Source organism: Chelmon rostratus, chromosome 4 (assembly GCF_017976325.1).
Source record: "Chelmon rostratus isolate fCheRos1 chromosome 4, fCheRos1.pri, whole genome shotgun sequence".
Classification (NCBI taxonomy): Eukaryota; Metazoa; Chordata; class Actinopteri; order Chaetodontiformes; family Chaetodontidae; genus Chelmon; species Chelmon rostratus.
Window position 1 is genome coordinate 21,463,194 of NC_055661.1, and position 27,697 is coordinate 21,490,890.

The 27,697-nt window shown below is 41.8% G+C and overlaps 3 protein-coding genes across 3 annotated transcripts; 2 read left to right on the forward strand and 1 right to left on the reverse strand.

Annotated features, from left to right (window-relative positions):
• The first annotated feature begins 2,449 nt into the window (after positions 1-2,449).
• Positions 2,450-8,792, forward strand: oaz1a (ornithine decarboxylase antizyme 1a). Its single transcript, XM_041934600.1, is given in 6 exon segments — positions 2,450-2,637; positions 5,598-5,655; positions 5,657-5,743; positions 6,316-6,491; positions 7,253-7,338; positions 8,145-8,792. Coding segments are annotated over 6 exon segments (657 nt in total). The 5' UTR covers positions 2,450-2,518; the 3' UTR covers positions 8,276-8,792.
• Positions 8,793-9,764: 972 nt separating this feature from the next.
• On the reverse strand, positions 9,765-13,553 carry peak3 (PEAK family member 3). Its single transcript, XM_041935844.1, has 4 exons — positions 13,231-13,553; positions 12,725-12,873; positions 11,880-12,430; positions 9,765-11,492 (listed from the first exon to the last, which is right to left on the reverse strand). The coding sequence occupies exons 1-4, from the start codon at positions 13,293-13,295 to the stop codon at positions 10,398-10,400; spliced, it is 1,860 nt and encodes a 619-aa protein (XP_041791778.1). The 5' UTR covers positions 13,296-13,553; the 3' UTR covers positions 9,765-10,397.
• A 5,371-nt stretch (positions 13,554-18,924) lies between these two features.
• Positions 18,925-20,634, forward strand: org (oogenesis-related gene). Its single transcript, XM_041935369.1, has 5 exons — positions 18,925-18,981; positions 19,113-19,184; positions 19,261-19,480; positions 20,118-20,278; positions 20,497-20,634. The coding sequence occupies exons 1-5, from the start codon at positions 18,925-18,927 to the stop codon at positions 20,632-20,634; spliced, it is 648 nt and encodes a 215-aa protein (XP_041791303.1).
• Positions 20,635-27,697: the final 7,063 nt, after the last annotated feature.

The following is a 27,697-nucleotide window of genomic DNA, read 5'->3' on the forward strand; positions in this document are numbered from 1 at the left end:
TTGAAGATAATAAGTGTTTTTGTTCCATTTATTTTATTTTTTTTGACCCTGCGTACAAATCACTCTTTCATTTTGGGTTTCAGGATTGCTTTGCTGCCAATCTGCTTTTTTCTTCTTCTTATTGCTCCAAGTTCTTCTGATCCCCACCACCACGTGAAACTGTCCCATATGGAAATCTGGAGGCAGGAAACAACACATAGTCAGGTTTAAACCACATAAAACACACAGTATACATACTGGATGTTAAAAAAAATAAATAAACATTTGCTTATCATGCAGTCACTTCAAAGATTAGACATTAGACATTACATTTTGTGATTTTCAGTGTATCTTTGTCAAGATGATGAAGTTAGGCAGATTTTTTGAAGCCCAAAGGATTTGTTTCAAAATGGGCCATAAATTGGATGATTTAAAGCAGTAAAATAACAAAGAACTGAGGGTGGAGCATGGTGTTAGTGCTCATCCCTGAAATGAGCTATAATCAAATTTGTTCATTCAAATGGACACTTCAAGGTCTCTTTATTTCCAGGTCCTCACAAAACTTTCTCCAAATCCCCATGAGCTTGATGAGAAAAAGGTTTGGTAACACGTTATAAGCCTACAGTGCTGACTAGTTTAGCTGCAGGGCTGTGACTGATCCCATCCATGCTGATCCAGCAAATGAGCTAGGAGGAAATAATCCCACCATTCGGCACACAGATACATAAACAAAGGCCTCCACTGATCTAAAGATCTAAAATCAACCTTACCCTTTAAATGGGGCTCAGGCTACCTAAAAGTGTTAAGGAGATAGTCATTACCTGTGGTAATGAACCATCCTGCAGACTCCCAATGAAAGACCTTATGCCTGTCTCCTCCACAAAAGAATCCATAGCATCTAGAAGACAGAATAATGCAAAAGACACAGAAGCCCCACTGACTTAAACAGATAAAAGACTTTAGGATTACACATATCAGCCAACAAGTAATATTTTAAAGTAGAAAATACTGTAATCTAGTGTCCACTACTGCTGATGCAAACTCATTCAAAGTTTCTGTCAACATTACAAATACATCTTATTTGTCATTCTTACTCAAGGCGAAATGATAACAGTCCTCACCGTGCAGTTCATTGACCCCCGAGCTCACAAGCAGTACGACCAGTGCCAGCACTAAGCAGCGGTTCATGGTGACTCCCTTCCATGGACTTGGAACATCACTCAGATTTTCGATTGACAGAATCCGGTCATAAGACACTATGGACACGCACAAATTAGTGAGATTCTAGCTACCACAGTATTCACTCAGTTGATCATTTAGGCCGGACATATTTCTTACTTTTGATGTTTTCAGATGGTCCAACTCTGGCTGCTAAAGTCCTGTGGGTTACGGATTAGGTTGAAAATCTAAAATAATTCTGTAAATTAAGATGAAAAATTATTATTATTATTATTATTTTCTGTGCAACTGAATGACTGAAAATCAAACCCTTTGCAAAGTTAGTGAGCCGGTGCTGCTGTGTACACGGCCTTTCAGATTGTACTGTATGTCAAAGACTAACATAAGACAGCTTAAAATAGGCGCCAGCAGCTAGTTGAAAATGACAAATAAGATTTAAAGAAACTCAATGTTAAGTTTTCTAATATGAACCTCCGCTCAGAAAAAAGACAAACTTACTGATATGCCCCTTCAGATGTGCCTCACCATTGATGTTTGGGTTAATGTGGTTTGTCGATGGTGATTTCTGTTCTGCTGGGACGAGAGACAGTGTTATACATACCCTGCACCACACTCATTGATGGACAGGCACAGATGACAGCTGCTGAAAAAAGGAAAATGGCACTAATAGTGTGTGCTGATACTGTTGCTACTTACCAGTAGTTGGGCCATAGGTGGACAGAGATTACCAGCATTAGTCTATAATACACTGAAAAGAAAAACTAGATGCCAGATGTGATAAAATAATGAAACTTTGACAAATTTACTATTAATCTTTTCCTGTTGAAGAATGATAAAATGGAGCTACACTCTTACACCTGTTACCAATGTGTTTAGTACCAGAGGTGGAAAGTAACTAAGTACATTTACTCATGTACTGTGTTTATGTACACATTTTAGGTTCTTGGACTTTTCTTCAGTTATTTTTTTTATGCTACTTTATGTGAGTGGAGATGCCTTACATTTTACCCTTACTATTTGTGTGAGAGCTTGAGTTGCCAGTGAACAAATTAAGATATTACATTAAAAACATGATGAACTTGTTATAAACAATGCCTTGTTAAAAATTTAATTACTTTATTAGTTAAAGTTAAATATAGCTCCAACTCCCACAGGTGAAGCAGTACAATTCTGCATACACATGAGTGCCTCTGTAATAACATTGTACTCGCAGCAATGTGGCTCTACGTCATATTTTCACATTAACACGTCATGGTGAACAGGACACACCCCTGACAAACACCGCAGCCTGCCAGCGCTCAGCCCAACATTAGGCGAAGAGGAGAGGACAGAGCGAGCAGCTGGTGTGGACGCTGGCCGGATGGTTAAATCTAACCTACAGACGATTTTGAATAGTCATTGTTTTGTTAGAGAAAAAGAGAGAAACTTATCCGAGATGCCTGTTATTGAGCAGTCCAGTAATAAACCTGAAAGTGAAAGGTATGTCGTTGTAGTCGTTGTGAATTGTTATAAGCTAACTTAGCACGCTAAGCTAAGTTTAAAAACCGCGGCCTAGCGAAGCGCTACGGTATATTTTCGAAGTGGCTAGCACCATTCCCGTGTTTCTTGTTTACATAACAGCGCTATTTATTTCAGTTGACATTTCCGAACTACATTAGGGGTGACTTTTGGATTGATTGACTTTTTCAATAAACGTTTCAAATAAACTGCCATTAATCACAGTAACTCACGATTGTATGACATTGGTGTTCTGCAAACAGACAAAATCCTAGTCAACGCTGCTGTTTATATACATGCTCTAGTTAGCTGGCAAAGCTAACGAGCAGGCTAATATGTGGAACGCCACAGAAACACGCCAGCTATATGCTGAGGTGCAAGCTAGCTGGCTAACGTTAGAAATGTCGACATGGCAAATGAAATTTAATTTTCTAGCTTCTTATGTATTTAGCTACCTTATGGGAAATGGTTGAATAACTTTTTAATCGGTTATTATGAGTATGTTGGTTCAATTTTAATGTAAGTCTCAGCGTAAGGGAATTAATGCGTTAGCTAACGTTAAGGGCTAGCGCCGTGGTTTCGTTGTGTCGCCGATGTTTTCATGTTTTCGCATTTGAAGCGACAACTATCCGTGGCAATAACACCTTAATATTTTTAAAATACGTTACGTGTAACATACTAGGGTGGGAGGTAGAAATATTTACGTAACGTTATGAAAAGTTAGCATGTTGCTAACCAACGTTGTTGAAATGATGGTTGAATTGGTAATTTGTGGCTTCATAGCTTGTTTTTTCCATTTCGCCCACAGGCTCAGGTGCTAGCTAGCTAGCGTTGACATCCTGTAATTTGTCAAAAAGGATGGACCAGTTTGGTCTGCCACGGGCTAATCCTGCGAGATAACTTAATATTCAAAATAGCCTTTGCGATGTGCTTTAATCTAAGTCATTATCTGTTATGGGGGCATTTACCTGCCGGTGGACTCCGGGGACAGCTTGTTTGCTGGTTCACGTACAATTAAATGTGGCGATTGACTGGAAATGAGAACACAGTGGGGTTTGTTGCCTGGTAAAATGGTCATGGTTTTCAACAACTTGTCAGCGATTAGCCCGGGCGTGTATTTTCTTTTCTTTTCTTTCTTTCTTTTTTTTTTTTTAACCTCAGTCGTGTTATGACAAGACTTTGGTCGAGGCTGTTTGCCGAGCTGTAACGTTAGGGTTGCGAAGGACTCGTTGGAAATTTCCACTGCACTGCGAAGGGGGGTGGTATGGGGAATGTTGACTCCAATGATGACATGTTGTACACAGAAACCATTCATTGTTTAATAGATATGTAATTGTTTTTATTCTTTTCTATTCACCCTTGTTGATTTTTGACATTTAAGGCAACATCATAGATGCTGTTATGCCATAGTCATATGATAGATTGTTAAAGATTGGGTAAAATGCGTTAAGAGAATTATGTATGTACTATGTATGTAGTTGTTTTCGCTCGTAAAGCCATGGCTTTTTTTTAGACATCAGCAGGTGTCCTTTTAAACTGATTTTCCTCAAAGCTACTGATCCTGTGGTCTATGTTGAGGTGAGGTTTGTATAGCAGCGTGTTACATCATTTGAAACGCCTATATGTAATAATACATACATTATGATATCCTCCCAGAGATGAGTGGTCCTATTACATGATATTCATACATGGCTGTGGTGCTCTTATGTAAGCAGTAGCTTTAGAGGCTCTCACTCATGTGACTAGGGCATGAATGTGTGGTGCTGCCTGCTGTGAACATTGGGATTTTAAAGAATGCTATTAAGTGAATGGATATGTTAATTGAAGGCCTTGTGCTTTGTGTTAGTTTTAATGCAGAAGAGGCATTGATGTTTTACATAATCTGATAATGGGATTTAGAGAGGATGTGCGTTAGTTTGCAATCTCCAATTCCTTGCAACACCAGGGAATAGGTTGTACATTGCGTATTGACTCAGTTATCAAGAGTTAGGGGAGTGACAGTGATTCTCATTTGTTTTCACATATCTGGTCCACATATAGCACAGCCGTGACATTTGCGTAAGAGAGCATCTGTGGGTGTCTGGGCGCGTGAGCATTGCTGTGGCAGCACTGCTGTGTTAATGGGTTGTGTTCCCAATACGAGCTCTGAGAATAGGCTTAACTCTCAACACTGCAAATGTATGCAGCCACACACACAGACATCTGCACAAGCAAGCCGAGTGAATTCTACAGAGCACGTTGACTGGCTTCCGATTTAAAATGGCTGATCTCATTCGTAAAACAGGTTTTTGTCCCTGTTTGTTGTAAGATGGAGCAACGCGGCTAGTGTAGGGCTAAAGTAGGCTTATGTTTATACAAACAGAACCTGCTCCTCTGGCAGCCTTTTCCTAAGAATCATGTGACAAGCTTAAAGTTAACTCACAAAAACCAAGCCACACTACAGATCTTAGTTTTAGGAAGTTCAACGTCTCACTTACTCACAGGGGACGGTTATGGAGATCATCATATCTTTGTGAGACGGAAACAAAATTAGTCCAGTGGGTGTTTGTGAATGTTTGACAGAAAGATGAAAGACTAAATTGGGTCATTTTATTTTTGATGAGTCGTCAGGGATGTGGTGGGGTAGCATAAACCGCTCATGCTTCTTGTTTGTTAATTGAGTGTGGCCAAGTCAAACGTTTCTCAGTCAACACGTCATACAGATGTCTGTGCCTAAAGTGAGGACAGTTACTGATTGAACTGTGACCTCCAGCTTTTTAGTTTGTTCCTTAAGACTCACTCAGCCTTCATAACTGTTTTACTATAATCTCAGAGATGAGTCACTCAACAGTGTAATGTATGCCAAGCCGGCTGTTTATATTGTGTGAGTGAGCAGAATCTCCAGTGAATATCCAACGTATGATGGCTCCGTCTGAGTGTGTGTTTGTTTCATCCATCTCCAGTCCCAGGAGGTGCTCCCGCTGTTGCAGTAACCCGTGTCCGGGGCCTCTGTGGTGCTCCTGATGCCCCTCTCCCACCCCTGAAGATCCCAGGTGGGCGAGGGAATGACCAGCGGGATCGCAATCTTTCAGCTAAGCTATTCTATTCTGTAAGTTCAACCTCTTTTTAAACATTTTTACACCACGCTGCCTTCTCTTAGTAGGACTGTGTTGTTGATCAGGGGCAAGGGGTAATGCAGCATGGACCTACCTAGGGCTAACAGTGCAGAAAGACAAACTTATTGACTGGGAGAGAGACAAACACAAAGGCGGTTTGCGATTCAGCACTTTTGAGTCGTAGCACTAGATAATCACAGACAATCTATTTATAATATCTGACACTTACTGTAAGATGCATAACTTCCACTGTAATGTTAGTGACAAATCGACTCATTCTGGTCACACTGCAACACTGCTGATTAAAACATGTTTGACAATGATCAGCATGTTGCAGCTGCACTGGTTGTTTGTCACATGACACAACATTAATCTTGGACAGCTAAATTGTACCTGTAATTTTCATAATAATTTCCATTCCAGTAATCAGATAATTTGAGTGGTCATGGATGCTTTTAAAAAATCTTCCGGCACTTCTTCCTGCATTCTATAATTGTAACTTTATTCATGATGTCACCCGAACTCAGTGTGTTCCTCTTGCTCACACTGTTTCTCTCTCCTCTAGGATACTCAGTTGCTGGTTCTCGAGGAGCCTCCCCCCGCCAACGGCAGAGTGCGGTTCTTGCTCTTTGAGCCCCGTCGCTCTGAAGGCAAGCACTGTGTCTGGAGGGCGGCACTGAAAGGAGGGAACCTTTATGTTGAAATCCCTCCTGGAGCTTTGCCCGAGGGCAGCAAAGACAGGTCAGTAGGATAAACTTTTTGGTCAGTGATTAAAAAAAAAAAAAAAAAAAAAAAAGCTTTTGAAGAAACAGTTTGGTTGAAATGAAGCGAAGGGTAAATAATTGAGTCATCGCAAATAAGTGTGAAGTGTGAATGAATTAAAAGATTTTATCAAATGCTAAATTAAAAGCAGACCCTTGTAGGGCTTCAGCTAGCAATTATTTTCATTGTTGATTAATCTGTCAGTCATTTTCTCAATTAAATTATTTTGTTGTTTGGTCTATAAAATGTCAGAAATTTGTGAAAAGCAATGATGAGTGTATCCCAAAGCACAAGATGATGCCCTCAAATGTCATGTTTTGTCCACAACCCAGAGATACTCAGTTTACTGTCATAGAGAAGTGAAAAAAAAAAACAAAAACAGAAAAATCTACATTTAAGAAGCTGGAATCAGAGAATTTTTGTCTTAAAAAATTACTCAAACCAGTTAATCAATTATCGGAATATTTGCAGATTCATTTCATAGTGGACAACTAATCGATTAATTGTTGCAGCTCTACACCTTCGTTTTCTTAATCTGTACTGAGACTGAGCTGTTGCGTTAAAATTAAACATGTCTGTAAATGTAAAAATTAAGAAATATTTGCCAAAGAATATAAGTGTGTAGAGCCTGAATGACCACATAATTGACTCAGGTCCAGTTATAATTTCTACATCTTCTGAAATTCATTAACATCCCTCCTATAATACATTAACACTTCTTGTTCACTTTGTGTCTTTAGTTTTGCCCTTCTGCTGGAATTTGCAGAAGAGCAGCTGCAGGTTGATCATGTGTTCATCTGTTTTCACAAGAGCCGTGACGATAGAGGTGAGTCAGTTTTGTCTGTTAATGCTTAATTTAAAAACCGACGTTTCAATAGTTGACTCAATAGTTACGCGTATGTGAAACAATACATCTAAATTTGATTCACACATTGAATTTGTATCTGCTATAAAGAAAAGAAAAGAAAGGAAAATGTGTGTCTTTTTAAGTGTATTTGTTTTCCAAGTAGCCAAGTTTGGAAGTTTTCTCTGCATAATTTTTTTAAGACTTCAGACTTTCTTTTGAGATGAAGTTGGTTTTACTTGAGTGTAATTTTATATCACCAGTTTTCTAACACAGGTTTAGAAAGTATTTTTCTCAGGAACTAGTGTGTTGTTATGCTTAATTTAGGAGATGCATCTGAACCTAAACAGGGGCAGCTGACACTGGCACTACTTTAGGTACACGTGACTGCAGATATGTGACTCAAAAATGTACATTGAATGATTAAAGAGAAGCAACACGTTGTTTCAGACAGAGGAAAGAGGACTTGTCTCAATTCATGGACCTTGTTAATAACCGGGCAGCAGTGTTTTGAATAAGTTATAAACAGGAAGTGGTAGCTGTTTAGTGAACAAAGGTTACAGAATGTGTGTGTGGCGGCTCAGAAAGAAATATCTGACTTTCCCAAATTCTGATTAAAACATCAATGTGCTGGAAACTGGAGACTATCAACCTTACTTTGATTTGTGTTTTTATAAAGAATTGTCTACTCCAATCTGTGATGTGCTGTATATGTACATTAGCTGTGTGGAGTCTATCAAGGTCAGGAATCAGAGATTTACATCTGTTTACATCTCGTCTCCCTTCAGCATCCCTGCTACGTACATTCAGTTTCCTGGGCTTTGAGATTGTGAGACCGGGTCATCCCCTCGTCCCCTCCCGCCCTGACGCTTTCTTCATGGCTTACAGCATCGAGCGAGACTCCTCTGATGATGATTAAATGACGCTGAGCAGTTACAAATGTTGTTTGATTTTATTTCAATCCATACCCACATCTCTATAATTTTTTGGTGATGAATATATTATCCAACTTAAGTATGGTTGAGGCTTCCTGTCAGAGGTTCCTTTGTGTTTGTTTTACTTTTATCTACCATGTGCTGTGTTTCGATTATATTTGCACTAGGGTAAGATGTTAAATATACCAGGAATGTAAAGCAAAATGCCCACATAATACCCGGGCAATGTGTCCTCGCCACTGTATTACTTTCCATGATGTGTAGTGCTGACCTCCCATTCACGCTCCCTCAACACCCTGATGATCATCTCCACAGTGTAATATTTATGATAAATTTAAATGCATCTTACTCATGTAAGTAGGTATGTTTCATAGTAATTATCATTTGATTCTCCTGTTTATATTGATTTTTTTAATGTGTGCATGATTTTCATTTGTTGCTTTGGTTCTCTTGATAGAAATCTGCATGTTGTAACTGAACTAAATAAAAGTGCTCACCCTAGAGAGTGGTCCTGTCATACAGATGTGCAGAGTTACTGTTTCAGTGTGCTTCGAAAGAACTAGGTCACATGACGTGTCGTCTGACCACATAAAGGAAGGCTGCTCGCGCCTCTATCCACGTTGCTGCAGAGGGGTCACACTTCTGACACACCAACCAAATGAGAGAAGATGTACCTCGAAGCCTGTTTCACACTATTCGAGGAATTGTTTAACCTGGAAACTGGCACACAGCTCTCAGACTTGCTTTCACACCCGTCGACTATCACCTGTTTCTCAACTTCACACCCTTCTATCTGCTGCGGAAAGTGGGTGTGTCTCATAAAGAAGAAATCACCTCAATTCTGCTGTCAGAAAGTGGTTTTCAGACCCTGTGAGTTGGTCTGACAAGCACTTCCTGTGACGCACAGAGACCTTTGGTCTGTCGTAGTAACCATGATTTTATAATACAGTGAAGACAACTGTAGCACAGTTATTTAAATGGTATCTCAAAGTTCTTCTCCAGGTATTGATAAAGCCCCTAAAAAGTCACATCTGGTCATCAAATTAATATTTAGAAGTTTTTTCCTTTAAAAAAAATCATATCCCTTATTTAGACTTCTGCAACACAGCAGATGTGTTTGGACACATCAACAGATAAAAAGAAAGAAAAATACATTTACCAGCTGACCACTATGTTGGCCCGTACTCACTGTGTCCCCAGGATAAATGGATGGAACAGCGTCTGGCTTCAAGACAAGTTTTTGGAGACAAAACAGTGCTTTGGAAAAAGGCCACCGCAGGCTGCAGTTCGACTCAGATTTTTAGATCCTTTGGTAATACTTGAAGGCTCACTATTTATTCTTTTGCAACTTATCAAATGAAAACAGAACACATCTCTGCCATTGCTTTGAAAATAGTGAAATTTTTATCTAAAAATTTCCACCATTTGGACACATTAAGATAAGTTAAAAGTTAAAACTTTATTAATCCCCAGATGCGGAAATTAGGGCCAGATGGCAAAATTAGGGTGGTTAACAACTTTATTTTCATCGGAGGGGGGTCTTTAAAGCCTTGAAAGCCTGACAATTAAAAGTATAATACAACTACTCATGGAAGAAGTAAGCAGCAATCAAAGTTTGGTGCTATTTATTCAAAAAACTGCTCATCTGTTTCACCGGTAGTGTAGGTGGGCTGTGAGATTTGATTGACAGTTGCCTGGCAACCAAGCAACTGACATCAGATTCACCCTGATTGGTGGACGGAGGAATGTGACGTCACCTTTTTCTTTAAGGAGTCTTGCCCACTTTAAACCAGTCAGAAAGCACAGAGAAGAGCAGAATACAGATATTTTGTGCAAATTAACTAAAACTGTTCACTAGCAGTAAATAGTTTGTTCATGAAAATATGTTTTCAGGGCCTTTAATGACTAATATTACAGAAACACATGTTCAATCATAGAGAAATGTGCAGATGGATGGAAACAGTGCACACATTCTTAGTGTATTTTTGGCTATGGAAACTAATGCAGACTGACAGTTTGTAACTTGCTATGTTGGACTGAATAACCAAGTGTCATCAAATGAACAACTGCATGTCAAGACAGACTTTCACATATTGACTATAAATGTCAGTCCGCATTCAGAGTGAGCCACAGCTGAGTGGACGCGCTCACAACTGCCTCAGAGTCTGTAAATGACAGGTACTGCAGGCACATACAGTCCTCCCAATCCAGACCAGACTGATCCTGGATCAGCCCTCTCTCTGCCAACTTCATCACCAGCAGGGCTCGCTTGATTGTCAGCCAGTGGTGTACAGTGGTGGTAATAGGGCGTCTGTGATCAAAGAGTGGCACATGTGGCCCCCAGAGGAGCACCTGAAGCATGGCCACCATGTCCGCCATCGTTGGTCCGCTGCTCTCACTCTGGAGCACGCAGGCCAGATAAAGAAGCCCCCTTCGGTATGAGGACTTGGACAGAGTTGGAGCTGAGCCCAGAGATGTCAGGCTCTCCTGTGAGTGGAGGCAGTATTCAACTAGGGCTCCAATTTGGGATTTGGTGTAGACGAGGGAGTGAGGTACAGAAAGAGCAGATGATAGCGGGGTTAACACAACACGAGGGGGACCATGTGTCCTCCATAACATCTGGATCTTTCCTTTTTTCTCCATCTTTCCCCACTCCACTTCTTCTTTCAATCTGCTGGTCTTCATTTCAGAAGCATCCTGTTCCTGCTTGTTTCCTCCCTCTTCTTTCTCTCTGTTGGTCCACACTAAAAAGATCTCCCAAGGTCTGAGCTCAGCTGCAGAGGTACTGATGTCATGCAGATGTTGCGAGCCCTTTAATATCTGCAGCAACAGAACACATACCTGCCTGTCATAGTCCAAACAATCTGTGCTCTGCAGCGAGCTGCTGTCCCGAACAAAGTCCTCTAATGTGGCCTGTGGCAGGTCTCTCTCAACACTCACTGAGTGTCCTTTCATGATGAAAGACTGAGCGGAGGGCAGGTTAACGTTCATATTATCATACTCAGTGCTGCCTCCACCTGGTGGTTTTGCAGCAGTGCAGCCTGGCTTAAAAGGATGAGATGGATCTCGAGCTCGTGACACGCTGGAATCATTCCTCGGGGTGTTGCTCAGTTGGAAATGAGCAATAACATCTTGCACGTTGACATGCGATGGCTGGTGTCTGGTGTGAGCTGAGGAAGCTTCATCAGTCTGTTTGTGGACCTGCAAAGAAAGGCAGAAAACAGACACACTTATAAAACTCAAGCCATTATCAGGAAACTTGCAAAAGCATGTCGTGTTGAATATGAAAACAAGATATCTGGCCTCCCTGATGCATTCATGACACCTGATGACAGTTTAGAGGAAGTGTTTCTGGTACCGCAAGTCATTGTCACAGTTGCCAGCGTTGATAAAGATCATGTTTGTATTACTGGTTGCTAGGTGCAATAGGCATACCACCCTTTTTTTTTTTCATCTTGCACTCAATTTCAAGTGCTATGTGACTGTAAGTGAACAAAGTATACAACAACAGAATATATGAACATTTTAACAGCATGCATTATCATACAGAACATACTGTAAACTATGTGGAAAGAGTTGCAACGTTACCCTTAAACCAAGCACCCTTCCTGGGAGCTTGGGGCTGTGCAGGCTGTAGTAAACTGCGTCTCCGATCTGCTTTGGCTTGCTGCCCTCACACAGCAGGAAATCCTGAGGGTGGTATGAGGTGACATCTCTCTCTGTGGCCTCCCCCTGCAGCAGGATCCCAGCATCTACACTCTGTGCCATACTTTTCAGAGAGAGTAGATGGCGATGCTGAATCCCCTGAAAGACAGCCCTCTGGTCGTCCAAGCCGCTGAAGAGGTAGAGCAGGTGTTCATCGGGGGTGTCAAAGGACAGCTGGGACAAGGACGGTGAAGGGACAGGACTTCCTCTGACTGCTTTAAAGTCGTCTGGCTCCTCGTGGAAATAAGTGTCGGGTATGGGTGCCAGCATGTACAGGGGGTTGTTAAAGGTGTGAGCTTGTCTTTGCAGTGGAGACAGAGGAGAGAGTGAAGGTGTGTTGGTGCCAGGGAGGGAGAAGGTGCGAGCTAACCTCTTCTTCGGAACAGGTGGTGGGGTGCCGTCGGAAAAAAATCTCACCTGGTGTCCGGAAGGATCTGAGCAACACAGTGAGAGGGATTTAGTTCATATTTAGACATGAAACAGCTCGGACACACCAGTCTGCACCCACAGTGTCAGAAATCACATGTTATGAAAGTAAAAGTTTCAGACAGTAACTTCCTCTCTTTCAGTTCCCACGCGAAAGATGAACTGAGAAGAACAAACCACACATTATCTTTTGCCAGCACACTGACTGCATATAGGAGCTGTGGACCTGGTTTTACAATGACATTTAGTACTTGCAGCTACTCTGCCGCATTTGAACTCACTTCATTATTCCGTAAACCTACCGTAGCGCTGGTGTATGGGGCACTGGGCTGCATGACAATCAGTGGGTTCAGGGAAAACATCGCTGCATGTGTAGTTTTGATGCTGGAGTCCAACAGGGCTCAGCATATCACAGTCAGACCCCACACTGGAGCCTCTGAAGGAGCGACTCCTGTGGAAGAACATGCACAGAGCAACAAAACCTTCACCCTTCTATCGTGAACACATACATGCACAGTGCATAAAACGACTGCAGCTTTTCTCAAGTGCAGCTTGTGTCTGCAAAAAGCAACTCTGAAAGTTTCAAAAAGGCTGGTTCTTATGTGTTTTCTGTGCTGCAGTTCACACCTTAGTGCATGCACTGCAGGACATTGCCAAATGAAGGCTATTTACATGAAGCCAATCAATTAGGATATTTTAATAAGGACTGTGTGATTATAGATTAGATCGAATGAAAACCCCACGAGAGAAGCAGTAGGATGACCATGAACCTCTTTTAAGATCTGTAAGAGACAAAGTATTGTGTTACCTGTGTTGTTTGATAGGCAGCGCTGGTGGCTGCTCCTCCGCTCTGCTGCCAGGACCAGAAGCCATCAGGAATATACAAAGTTACACCACCCAACCTGCTCCTCCACCTCTCTCACAGTTCACTGCTGTCACTACAGTGTATGTGAAGCTCACAGGTGGCTAACTCAGCGCCTCTCTGAGAGACTTCCCGTCAACATCAGTTACTCCCTCTGTCACCTTTTCTCTGCCTCTTTCTCTCTCGCCTGTGCAGTCACACGTTTTTTCAAGTGAATTTTCTGCTCTCGTTATCTTTGGGGCTAATTGTCTGAGCTTGAGGTTGGTACCGGAAAAGTAGTGTCTGTTTAGAGGGCAAAACTGTTCTCTGAGCTAACCTCAACTTGACAGAACGGGGAGGAGCAGTTATAGCAAAGCCCCCCCCTTTAATCTGCACTCTTGTTTCTTTCTTTCTCTCAGTTGATCTACATTTGCCATGCGAGGGCACAGCGTGAACGTCTCTCTTACGGATGATGCAGTTCGAGCCTGCACACGTGCAATGCCCTCTTCAGGGCTTGGGGCTGGCATGTAGGAGCTTTTACTTTCACTCACTTTAGAGGGAAAGTAAAGTATTTAAGCAGATAAAGACAGAGATGATAAGAATGTGCATATCTTGCATGAACAGGGCATTTTGGACAAATATTAATAGTTTCATTTGGTGAATGTAAATTCTGTATGTCCTATAAACGATGGCATGGAAGGAGGACTTCTTTTAGGCAGCTTTACACACTGCAAAAAATATCAAAGCCACTGACTTGTGAGAAAAGCTCTGCAGCACATTGTTAAAGTTAGAAACTTGTTTTATGATAATGAATAAAAAAACACCTTATTGATCTCTGCACAGACAGCTCTTTTGCAGGGATGTGAGGGGTCAGTCTTGCTTAAAGACACGTCTGAGGTTTGTTCAGAAACACTTTCAGTGTTAAATTCTGAGAATTAGGTCAGACTACAGGATTTTACAGCTGAGGCTGCTGGGAAATCTCATTCGTTTTGCAGATATTTGGTTGTAAAGAAAAGTATTGGACAAATTAAAACACTGACCTGATGATGGTGCTAGAGGAAAAGTCAGAGGAACACAAAACTTAACAATTCATCCAGAGGGAGAACATGAATGTGTGTACCAAATTTTATGTCAATCTATGCAGTATTTGTAAAACCACAATTCTCAAAAAACAAAAAAAAAAAACAAAAAAACCCCAAAACAAAACAAAACCCCCCAGAAGATTTGGCGGCTGTGGAGTCAGGGGATCACCATTAGGGACAGAAAAAGACTCAATGATGCAGAAACTGTGTTGATGTTTCACATGACAACATCACAAGTCTACTGTTTTGCAGTTACTTATGCCACCATGTGCTCACAAATGTTACATATGTTTTTAATGTTTGGTATATTTTCTTCTACTGTGCAATAGTATTAACACGGTATTTATCATCCAATTATCTAAAGGCAACATTTATTTTTTATACTCTTGTAACAGTGGTACCCTCATACTCTTGTATATAGTGCACATATACATAGCTAATTTTCTCTTTTTTTATTCTTTATACCTTTTTTATTGCCTCTTTTGATCTTCCGATGTCTATCTTTTATTGTCTGCCGCATGAAACAATCTAATTTACCCAGTGTGGGATTAATAAAGTTTTATCTTATCTCTTAAGATTCATCCTCTGGGGATCATGAATGTCTGTACAAAATTTCACAGTGATCTATCCAAATAGCTGTTGGAATATTTAATAACAATGAGCATTAATATTTATATCAACAAAGAACTTTCATGCTGCAATCCCACTTAAAAGCTAATAGTGTGGAAAAGCCACATGTGCATAAACAACTGACAACACAGTGACCATTTTTGGATATCCTGTTTGGTGTAGTGGACATGTGTGTAAGATGTCATATGAGCGTGGTCATTATTTGTGCTGACGTGTCACCTACAATGGATTCTTGGGGTGGAGTGTGTGCTGCTGAAGTGCTTCCATCCCTGAATGACTCACACATCACAAGGGCTGTTGTCTCTCAAACGGTTCTTCAGTATCGGTTCTGCTATATTTAGACCACAATAGTCACCGTCTCACTGAAAAACATGGCGACAAGGTGTAAACATATTGTGACTGAGCTTTCTGCATTCGGTTGTTCAGTGTGGAGATCATTCACAACTTCAGCTTCTTCTCCTGCCACAAGTCAAAATGTCTGCTGCAGAAAAACACAAGATGGAAAAGATGAAGTCTGTCGATGCTTTTCAGTTCTCTGTTATAATGTTGAGTTTTTGATGTTTTAGCGAGGTGTGGATTCAACAGCATGATCACTCCGGAGGATGCAGTTTGTGGTGCTGTTGAAATGTAACTTTCTTAACTTTAATAAACTTAAGGCAAGACACTACAAGTGAAAACATTGTTTTTTCGTGCACTTGTCAATTTTGAGTTTTTGGGCTAATCTGCTTCCATTTTTCAGACGAGTTAAAATGTTCAGATGTTTATTTTATTTCAGATTATCTGAAAAAAAGCACATGAAAAAAGTGCATCTATATTCTGAAGATTTTTACTGAGGGGTTTGTTCATATATCATTCATAGCCTGATTTATATAACATTTTATTCCTAAAAACATGGTGAAATTTGCTTTTTTATGACAGCTGACAATATTTTCTGATTTGAGAAAAAGAAACTTCCCTCTCATCAACCTTCTCTCCATTAGGCAACTCCTTTTTTTTTTAATTTTAACGAATTTAACTTTTAGTGAACTTAATGAAAGCGGAAATCCTTATTTCTCTTTAAGCCTTTATAAAAGTAAGTGAAGCCACTTACTCAACAAACACAATGGCGAGCGATTAGAAATTTAAATCACCTTAATCTATTCCTGTGTTCGGGGACTCAACTTGCCCTCCACTTAGACAAGTGCAATCTGCGTCATAATGATATTTACCCACTAAAGGTCTGTGTGTGGGAGAGTTGAGGATGCAGGCTATAACTGTGCATTAGTGGACCATCATTAAGAGCCTCTCCACCGAAGCTCTTCATATGCTAAGAAGGGAGGAGAACTGTTTGGTTTCTCTACCTGAGGGATGCATCAGCACACATTCGCTACTGCAGGATGTGCAGTTCAGGGTGAAATGGGAACTACAGAGACATATTCAGCAGGAGGCTTAATGAGAGCAGACAGCTTGAGAGGGAGTGACATTTAAGATCATGAAAGCGGTGCAGGAATTCATTAACCTTAAACACACGGCTGATGATTGATTCTGCCTATTAAGAGAATCTTAAAGATGACCCTCTATACTCCTCGAAAAAACAAACAGGAACTTTAAAATAAAATACGACCCTGAAAGATTCAAACACAATACTCGCAATAATGCAGTTTAAATTGGTTTGTTTCTTCATGTGATACTGGTACATTTTTCATGAGCATTCACAGCTTAATGAGACTGACATTTTTGTCTATTGACACAAGACAAAAACTGTGTGTTTCATAAGGATGGTCGTGGCATTAAGCAGTTTTTTTAACACGATAAATGCACAATTTAAACCAAGTGAAGTTGTATTATAACACTCCTCCTTTGCGCTGTTGCAAATCAGTCTGACTATTTCAATCCTAATGGCTGGAGGTGAAGTGTTTCTTAATAACGTCATAGAAGCGGCGTTTATGCTTGCTGTCTGCATGTCTGGGCGTAGAAGAGGAGGACACTGTAGCGCTGTTGGAGGAGGCAGAAGAAGCTTTTGTCTGTCCATTTACTGACCCTTTATTCTGTGAGTCAATTGAGTCTTTAGACAGTCTCTTCTTGTTCAAGCGCCGTTGCCCAGCTTGGCAGAGAAGCGCCTCCTCGCTCGCCATCTGTGGGCTCTGGCTCAAGGTGATGAAGCCGTACGGGGTGGTGACTTTGGGTAGGTGTGGCAGAGAGAGGGCAGCTCTGCTGGCAGGGTCCAGGCAGTGCTGGGCCTCAGTGTAGAAGCAGGGATAAGATACCTCCCTCTGATGAAGAGATCTCCTCTGGGTAAAGGGGTCTGAGACACTCCGCTCAGCTTTGCGGCCTGACAGAACCAAACTCAAGTGAGAGGATGATGTGGATGATGAGAGTGTGGAGCAGGCTGAAGACGGATATAAGGATGACTCTGGCTCAGTTCCAGGACTCCCTAAGCCTTCTTCTGACTCTGCATAATCCTCCTCTGTCTCTTTGTCCAATGATCTTAAGCTGTTCTGCACAGACAGGCTTGGTATAGTGAACTGTGGGATGCTGTCAGGTGTCAGGATATTTGAAAAAATGTTCTCCCGGCTTGTCTGGGAGTCCGATCCGAGCGAACACCCGAAGGACTTTGCGCTGCTGGTAGCCCACAAGAGTGCACGGATCCCTGCGCTGCTGTGCCTGCGGGCTGTGTTGAAATCATCTGAAGCGTTGGTTCCACAGCAAATAGCTCCAATGCTGAACGTCCGTGTGACTGAGTTCTTATCCATCACTGAATGTCTTCCAGTCTCTTTGCACACTGGCTTGGCTGTAGACTGGCAAGAGGAGAGATTGTAGGCAGCTTTTATACTTCCCTACTTCCCATCAAAAGCATCAACAGATGCGTAAATGTTACGAAAGCCAGAGACGGAAATGATTACCAATTCAGGAGCTTGTCAAGTATGGAGGCATAATGATGGGCCTCTCTCTTGCACCTCTTCATATGCTAAAAAGCAGACAGAGATGCAGCATCTGACTGCCTGGCAGCGATGAATCTGCTGATTAATTTCTCAATTTGCACTTAATTGTTTAGTCTAAAAATGTTGGAAAATGGTGAATAATGACAATCATACTTTCCTAGTAAGTCCAAAATGATATCTTACAATGGATTGTTTTGTCAGACCAACAGTCCAAAGATATTCAAAACACACAAACAAGGCTACGTCTTACGTCGAGATTACCTGCAACTAGATATTTACATCCATTCACTGCCAGCTGAAGCTGTTGTGAGTCTAAGTGAAACAACTGACAAAGCTAACGTGAGCTTGCTAATGTACAACTCATTTACAGTAAAGAGTAAAAAATGACAGGAGTACGGTTGACACGTAACCTAAAGTGCAAAATGCTGTTTAATAATGATTTAAGTCTTCAAACATTAACACAAGTAATATCTACTTTACAAAAGATATCTTTTGCGCCTGTAAAGCTCATTTTTGTAAGTTATGCTAGCTTGTGTTTATACAGTGACTTCCTGTTTACATAGTAGATTGCTCTTGATTGGACAGAGTTGTAGATGTTTCCTAGCAACCAATTTACACATTTCCAACAGTCTTTGCTCGCAACATTTCTTTTGAAATGGTTTAACAAGGTACATGTTTTAAAAATTATATTTGGATTCCTGATAATTTAATATTAGTTTTATTTATTTTTGTTGCTTGTTTCGTGTTACAGGTAAGTAAATCTAGAGTTACACTCCAGTTAAGCGCAGGTTATCAAACAGCCGAGGATTTCTGTTACCAAACCGGTCACGTGTTGCAGGTTAATTAGAGGGATTTGTTTATTGGCGCGCTCTGATTGCGCCAGGTGCATTTGTCCCTGTTGATTGGCTACACGGTGGCAACTTCAGGCTACATTTCACCCTTCAAAACCCTCACATACTGCAGCGCTGCAGCTTTTCCTCCTCGTCGTCGCAGGCCGGCAGCTCCACCAGGCTTTGACCCGAAGCAGGATGACTTCAGTAACCCACAGAGACACTTTGGAGCAGGACGAGGCCGAACGCGCTGAGGTAAGGCTGGGCTGGCCAATCAAAGCTGTAGCAGTTTAATCGGTGCTAGCTGCTAGACACGACTTCCGTCAATAAGAAGACGTGTGCACGTTGTTGTGGTAGTTTTCACCTGTTTGTCTCCTCGCCTGCAGGACAGAGTAGTGAGGAGACACGGTGCGTTTCGCTCCATGCTGCGCGGCCTCTTCTGGCCTTTCGGCATCGTGGTACGAGCAGCTTCTGTTGTCTAATTTAACGCGTTAGCTTTGCGTGCTTTACACCTAACGTGGCTCTCGCTCACAGGTACGTGCATTCCGCGGGTTTTGGTGGGTGCTCGGCTTCCGGCAGCCACGGGAGAAAGCCCTCCAAGGCCCGGAGGTTTCCAGCCCGGCGCGCCAGAGCCTCGCCGGCCGCAAGCGCCTGCGCAGGGTCACCCGCCTGCTGCTGTCTGTCCTGCCCCGCTGGGCGCAGGGCGTCCTGGGATACCCCGTGTCCAGCAACATTGGGCGCTCCCTCTCCCCGGGTATGACGGCTGATTATTTGGAGAGAGATGTCCATCCGTGGTTTGTTCACAAACTCAACATTTAGCCTGCTTCTGAAGCTCATTATATGGAAGCACATATCTTTTTCAGTCTTATTTATCCTAGTACATGACAAACACATTAAATCAGTCTTTACTTCTGTATTTTTGAAATGATATCTCCTCTGGTTTAAAAATTAAACCACATTAAACTGTTCAGTGATCAAAACATCAAAACAAACAGCAGAGATTTAGAGAAATTCCTGATTTAATCAAAAATTAACTGCTTTAATTTAAAGGTTGTATGAAAATGAATTATGCTCTACTCTAGATGAGGCTAACTGGTATACCGACATACCAACGCCACAGCCAGCCAATCAACATGTACAGCTGGAAAACTTAGTTTTCAGAACAGTGATAGAAATGTTTTTGCACCAATTCATGACAGGAAGAATGCAATACTTGCTATCTCATGGGATATCTGTCAACTAGGTCTTATCAAGCAGGGCCAAAAATAGACTGAGGGCTTCCATAAATGCTTAACTGTATTTTATTACTTTTTTGATAGGCAGGGGAAAGCACTAGGCCTCTACATAAAAGCATGAGCTACTGATTTTTAAAAAGCTTTGTTTCCCAACAGAAATCAGAGTGTCTCCCACTAAACCTTGTGGAAAGGGCAGTAAGAGAAAGCAGGACGAGTTGGACGAGGATGAGGAGGAAGAAGAGCATCAGACCTGGGTGGAGGCGCTCACTCAGGAGCTTGCAGATGACGACGGCCCTGAGGAGGATCCTGATTATGAGGTTAGTGCTCATGAAAGCTCATCGGTGTCACATCACAACGTACCAAACTTGCCTGCCTGTTTCTTTGGTGTGAAGTATTGACTATTTTTGTGTTCTCACAAAACTTGTGGATTTTCACCTACGATAGTGCAAAACGTGGCGTTGATTAGCTTCAAAAAACCTTTTAACACACACTGATGGAGACATCAGCTTCTCAATGAATGCTGACCCTTTCTCAGCCCAGTACTGTAGAGACGGAGAGTGAAGAGTATCGTTCGCACAATAACACGGAAAGTGACATCGAGATTCAGGAGAAAGGCGTGGTCGTTATTGAAGACGTGAACACGGTAAGACCTATGGAGATGCAGTGTTTATGAAAGGACTGTCGATAACGTGCAGAGCAGACTGATGCACTAACTTGACTTTTGTGTTCATAGGATGTTGCGCTGTCCACTTCTGAAGTCTCTTGCCCTGCTGTTTAATATGTCATATTGACAATGTTTCAGTGTTTTTTGTATGTGTGTATATATTCAATAAAACTTTGTCCTTTGCCTTGATGTTGCTGTGGCTTTCCACTAGATGGCAGTAATGGTATTTCTATTCAACCACTAGCACTATTGTCACACATCCCACTGAATTCATTGTAGATCTTGTGCTCACCTGTTACAGTAGTTCTCAAATTACTCATTTTTCTCCTTTTTTAAGCATGTTCCAAACAGGTGAAGGTTATCTGATTTAAAGCTCACCCAGGTTAATTTGTTGCTTTAAACCTGGAGTAAAAGTATATCAGGGGGTTCAGGCTTTGTTGCTGAAGCTGATTAAAACTGCAAGTATTCACTGCAGGCAACTGTTCAAAAAACATGAAGTGTAACTTGGATGTCTTCAATGTACAGTTTCATTAAACTCTAGTCGAATGTACCTCGTGGTGGTTTTTGGGTTTTTTTTTTTTTTTTTGGCTGACTTGCTGTTGGTATATTTATCTAATGAATACAAGCTGTACTGAACCATCAGGAATCTAATCCTCATACTGAAGGTTAACAAGTTCATTATTTCCTTGTCTGCGTTGCTGTTCTGTATAGACAGAAGCTATAATTACAACTGGAGTCGAAGCAGCACACATTACTGCTTTCAGAGGCTAAGTGCTAACTGGGTGTACAGCATTAAAGGTGTGACACAAGCTTGGAGTTGGTCATCCGAGGAAAGTTGTGTCTAAATGACGCTTATATTTGTCCATTGTCACATGTTTAAACCAGAGTCAGATTCCCTGTATGTGCACACACACTTGGTCAAAGCCAATTCTGACTTTTGGTCACGTGTGCCTACAAAACATCTGTATTTTTAACAAGGAAGGAAATAGTGAAAGACCACTGCAGATCTTTATCTAGGGTTTGAAAACAAACATGGGTGTAGCCTCTTCTAAATAGCAACAGCCAGTGGGAGGTAATCACATGACCCAGATAGTAATGTGAAAGAAACTGAAGATTGCTGAAATATTTGTGCACATAAGTAGAAAATACTAATGAATATATAACATTAGGCTGTGAGGAAAATACAAGTTTGTTACTTTAAATCCAAAGCATTACATTCAAATGTGTGGGTAAGGTGACAATTTTGTTCCCCAAAGGACAAAGTTAATCTTTTGATGGCTCCCATGTATTTTGATGTGTGAAGTTTCAGGTGGCACCAGAAATAAACCTCTGGTGCCACCTGCAGGCCAAACTAGGTTTTTTTTTTGGCCTGCCAGAAAGAGTTGTCTTTATTTTGCCCTCTTCCAACAAATTATGAATCCACTGAAGAAATGTCTCATGTGACTCAAAAGATGAAACTCTTCATGTTTGACCTTCACATTTATGTGACTGCTGCTGACTTCAAACCATATCACCGTGGCTGACAGTGGCTGAACCTGTGCTATTTCTGACTTGTCTGACCTGAGTTCATCCAAGCAGAAAATGAGCGCTATCACAGAGCTCACCATCCCACTGGCTCTCTGCTGCAGGTGAGAGGGAAGCTGCTGCCACGTGCCTCTCATGACTGGCATGAGGAGAGGGGTGCTGAGTGTAATTTAATGCTGCCCACACACTCGTACCACTCCTGTCCATCTGCACACAAGCAGCTTCTGCTCAGTGCTGAGGGTGAGCTGTGTTTAAGGCCGTAGGTGGCAGGTTACTGTAAAGAGCCTCTTGAAAATAACTGAACCAGCAGTCGTCCTTGTTCGACGATGAGCTCCCACGCTGCAGATTAGATGCTGACACTGATGGTGGAGTAGAGCAGATCATGGTTAGAAATCAGCTAATACTGATCTTTTGTTTCTCTTCTGTTTTTTTGGCTGTTTATCTGTTTTAGATGCAAATTGTCAACTCCAGCGGGACTGAGTGACGTGTCGAGTGGATATTATTAACCAGGAAGTCTGAAGGGGAACTCCGCTGATTTTATGCATCAAGGTCAGTTGACTTGTCACGAACAGGACACGGCCTGTGACAACACTTGTGTATAAAGTTTTTGTGGCTCAGGAGGAGCTTCATCACGTCTCAGAGAATAACCCTGAATATATAATCAAAGTTATCACAGAGTTCGGAGACTACAAATTTAAGGCAGAAAGCCGCGCTGCAAACTTTAGACTTCGGAAGACATGGCCGTCTAAAAAGACACTGTTGAGCTGCATTATGGGAAATGAAGGATCCAGTGTTTTTTGAGCCAGAACGATGCTAGAAACTAAAGGGATATCTCGGCCTCTATGCTGCCTTTTTGTGCAAGTCTGACTTTCTTTTTTAAGCCTTGTGCGTCGACCCCCAAATTTAAGTGCAATACTAGATCACTGGAACACCCCCTTTAAAAAAAGTCTTTGGTATCTGCCATATGAAATAGCACTCACAGTATGAGCCATATACATACAACATGTGCACGACGACGTAATGTTGAAATCTTGCAAATAAGAATACAGTATTTTAAAAATGTGATAACCTTTATTCAATCTGTTAAATCCCACTGAGATTAAGATCCGATCTCAAGGGACACCTGACTATATGTAAAATAATACAAGACACTGCAAAAAATGTTTAAGCACATGCTTTAAAAATGCAGGAGATTGAAAAGCGTGTTCCTAACGTGGCCTGAGGCTACCACACTGTGGTACAACCGAACAGCTCTTTGATAATTACTGCTCTCTGAATCTTATATATTTTGTTTACACTTCAAAGAGGTGTTACGGTAATTTGTCAGGACTTCTATCGCAGCATTCAGCAAATATCCTGTTAAATGCAGTGTGAGTCTGTGGCTACTGTTCTTCTCGGTTAATTCAATCGTGTGCTGTGATAATTAGTGAGAACGTTAGCTTTCTGCCTGAACTGCTGCCGTGTCTGTGGAAAACACTGCTGAATTGCATCATGTGGCGAAGGGAAAAGTGGCTAAAAATGATGCCAAGGAACAGAAAGCCTCGGCACCTCTGACAATGAACATTTAAACGTTTCACATTATGAGCTTGATTAAACTGTTTGTTTACTGTGCGGCTATTGTGCTGCATGGCGTCTGCGCTCATTTGTCCACTCCAGGGAATGAAATTAGCATCTGCCACCTGCCAAATACAAGGTAAATGTTGCCTGTGGCAGGTGAAACATTCAGGTCGCCTGCCAACCTGGCAGATAGGTTTGTTTTGATATTAATGAATATTTTTAAAAAGCTGTTCTGATGATGATCTACTGTTTGTTCTGTCAGAGACCAGTGCCTCAGTGTTTACAGTATTAGAAATGTGCAGCTGGTAGAAATGTTCAGTGACCTGCCACAGTGGCAGATGAGGAAAAAACCTTCAGACCCTGAGCAGGAAATCCTGTAGAAATGGTAAGTGCTTCAGTTGTTGACACCAGGATCCAGCTGCCTTCAATTAATTCCTGAAAACACTTGAAGTTGTTTTGCCGCTGAACTTTGTGACTTCCTCTTTTTGTCGTTTTTCGCCTCCTGATGCTCGGGTGCGAAGGCAGCCACCTCCTCGCTGAAGCACAAGGTCGCACAGTGGTATCAATTAAACCCTTTGTGTTTGTTTGTGTGTGTGTGTGAGAATGAAATTCTGGGGTGAAGACTTGGGTTAGGGTTAAGCACGTAGTAGTTCTGATCAGGGTTCAAGTTCATGTAACGCCCCTGAAGTGATGGAAACTCGGCTCGGTGTGTGCGGTTGTGTTTGTGGGACGGGCTGCAGCAGTGAGAGCTGGATACAGAACAGGAACTGACGGTCTCTGGGGGTTCTCATGGCTGTCTGAACGTTTGAAGGGTAGACTGCTCAGCGGAGGCAGCGAAAGAGAGCATCGACCTCTATCTCTAGTGTTTGTAGCCAGCTGGAGACCGCTTTTAAACCAGGAGCTCCGTCTTTGCCTTTCAACTGCAAGGTGAAAACAGCGTCTGGAAGGGGCCTATAAATTTCATGTGCAGTCCCAGGTGTGCTTCAGATAAAAGCCCGCCTTGACTCGTGTGGTGAACGTAGTGGTGGTCTTGTTGCTCTGTAATGGATGGCTGCATGCAGAATGATTTGTGGGGGTGATGAGTTTTAGATGCAGGGGCATGCTGCATGTTGTATCACAGCTTTTGTTTTAAATGACATTTCACCTCATTCATTCAACGGTTGTGTTGCTGCAGCACAGCTCGTTCTAAAACCTCGACACACTGCAGAGCACTTCTGGTGACATCGACTTATTGTCACCTTGAACGAATGGCAGCAGGTGCCGTCTGCTCCCCAGGTCCCCCGTCCGACCTGCAGGCTATAATCTGCTGCATTACAATGTGACTTTGTAATGTCAGCCAACAAAAGTGTTCACACTCGCTCCCCTGCCTCTTCCTCTTCCACTGTAACCTTCTTTGCCGCCACTCTACACCCACCTGCAACACAGTCATGCAGTGAGTTTTGCTTTACCTACAGCCTAATGACCAGCTGTCCCCGTAGATTTCAAGAGCATCCATCATCTTCAGAGAAGCGGAGCAGGAAAACAGGCATGAAAAATGAAGCAGACAGGTGGAGCCTTCAGTTACTCATACACTGAGGATGGAGAGGCCTCTCAAAAAGTTTCAGAGTAACCTGCACACAAGTCACATTTCATGTAATCGATGTTGATCTAAGCGCTGTGGAGCAAGTGGAGGACCAACTGCTGATGGATGAGCAACTCCTATCTCGGGGCGCTGCCTCTCTAAATCACGTCAAGTTTTCAGAACAAGACAGAATCGAGTAAGTTTGTTCTGGAGATAATTTGACGCGGCAGCGATTTTCATTTCCTTAATGTTGGTTTTATCCCCTCAAATAGTTTAACATGATGATCTGATGCCCTGAACTAGCACAGGCCAGCTTATCCTCAAAGTCCCCCAGAGCTGCCGGCCAGCGTCACCTCAGTTTCTCATCTGGGTGAGTGTATTTTACGTCTCACTGGGCTCCTTGATCAATCCAGCAGGATTTAAAAGCTTTGCCGCTACCTGTGATTGTCTGTCCGAACATCTCTGGCTTTGACTCTGTTTTATTCACTTTGTTTTGATAGTCAGCTTTAAACTGCTTTTGAAATTTACTTTCAAGCTGAAATATGTAACATTTGGCACATTGTTGCCCCCTGGTGGTGCCATGGAAGACTGTTTGGATTTGTGCGGTTTCTCTGAATGAGCCATCGCAGGACTTGGATGACGTTTTAGTAAAGTGTGATCGTGCTGTTACCTGGTTCCACACCTCTGAATCACTATATGATATATAATCAATGAAGTCAAACAACATGGCACTTTAATCTGATTACCAGGCTAGCCCCGCTGGGCTTCTGCTGTTGATTTGAGTGTTTTCAAATGTTGTGAAACAGTTGTGTTTGGTGCTCCACCGTATAGATGGACATGAAGTATTTTTGGTACCACATTTAAGGATGTGACTTGGATTAAAAAAAAAAAAAAATATATATATATATATATATATATGAATGTGAATCAAAATTAAGCTTATTGGTTTAGTGCACAAGTTTAACCTTTGAAGTGGCTCATTGAAAACAAACTTGGTCTGCTGGTGTCTTAATCATGACAAGCACTGGAGGCTGCTTTGGATGAGAACGTCTGCTGAATGCTGCACATGTCAGTGTGAGATACTTACTCTTTGAATTTATATTGAACACTTTCAGACAGCAGAAGCTTCATTTCATTAAGTTTATTATTCAGCAGTTTCTACTAGTCGCGCCGTCTGTCTCTAGGAGTAAGCTGTTGTTAATTTCATCAAATGTTTTTTATTTGACGTGAAATAAAAATAGTTTCATAGATGGAGTTGCTCTCTATATGGTAGGAGTATTCAAATATAAAAGAAGTCTTAACAGTAAAACAGGTTCATGTTTAAGTATTGATAAATATATTGATGTAATAAGGTAATTAGGCAGCCTAAATTTGCATTAACCTGCACAGTGAAGTGCTTTAAAGAATAAAAATGCACAGCATGCCACAAGTAAGAGTGAGATAAAGTCTCAAAGTCAAAGCTTGAAAAGTATCAAATCTTCTAAAAAGGAAAAAAAAACCCAAGTGTCAGCACCTCAAACCTGCTCTGACAGAAGCTGCAGCTCTTGAATAAAGACACTTTTCACCTCATGTTATCTTCAACCGCGAGCAGAGGTCGCGTCTGCGTACGTGCTCGTAGCTTCTAAATTTACATCCCTCAGCAGGTTTTAATCCCAAACAATCACTTCACCGCTTTATCTTGCTGAGTAACATATAGCACTTTCAGGAAGAGTGAAGAGGCTTCAGCTGGAAACCAGGTTACACTCAGATGTTCCCTGTTCTTTTCAGGATGATAAAACAGTTTTCATGTTTGGAGCAGTGAAGCAAGCAGACCCTCTTTGGCCATATGCGCCATAGCTACATGCAGCGTCAACAGTGCGACTGGCATCGCTCTCACTCAGCCGTATCGGTGGCCTTTTCTGGTTTCATGAAACCGACGCAAGGGGTTTGTATTCCCCAAGTGAGGCTTGGAAGGCAGCTGCTCGCTCTGACCCTGCCAACGCGGCGTCCACCTGTTCACATGTTGTGCAGACGGATGGTTTTAACTGTCGCTTTTAACCCAAACACATCATTCACCAGCGATAGCAAGATATTTGCATCTGTTAACATGAGCAGCTGCCATTCAAATGTACTGCTATGCAGTAAATAGTAAGAATACTTGTTAGAGTAAAAACTCCTAAGTATATATATATAATACATAAAGTCCATGTAGCCTTCTTGTAGAGTGGATCCTGTTCTGTTTTTATTTGTTACTGATTTGACTACTGATGCATTCATGTAGCATTTTAATGTTGCAGCTGGTCCAGACAAATTCTAGCTACTTATCATGCTGGCAGTTTAATACACATTGTATAAAGTGATCATACCTTTTGTATGTAACAGCTTAAATTTTCAGTTATTTTGCCACATCAAAGCTCTTCTCACCACCATTTGAACTTCTGCAAACTGCGC

Excerpts from the sequence above, each read along its gene's own strand:
- peak3 (XM_041935844.1), bottom strand. The coding sequence starts at position 13,295 with ATGGCTTCTGGTCCTGGCAGCAGAGCGGAGGAGCAGCCACCAGCGCTG. Across the intron at positions 12,874-13,230 it reads CTGCCTATCAAACAACACAG|GAGTCGCTCCTTCAGAGGCT; the intron begins GTAACACAATAC and ends GTTCTTCCACAG. Across the intron at positions 11,493-11,879 it reads GAAGGGTGCTTGGTTTAAGG|GTCCACAAACAGACTGATGA; the intron begins GTAACGTTGCAA and ends CTTTCTTTGCAG.
- org (XM_041935369.1), top strand. The coding sequence starts at position 18,925 with ATGACTTCAGTAACCCACAGAGACACTTTGGAGCAGGACGAGGCCGAA. Across the intron at positions 18,982-19,112 it reads ACGAGGCCGAACGCGCTGAG|GACAGAGTAGTGAGGAGACA; the intron begins GTAAGGCTGGGC and ends CCTCGCCTGCAG. Across the intron at positions 20,279-20,496 it reads AGGAGGATCCTGATTATGAG|CCCAGTACTGTAGAGACGGA; the intron begins GTTAGTGCTCAT and ends ACCCTTTCTCAG.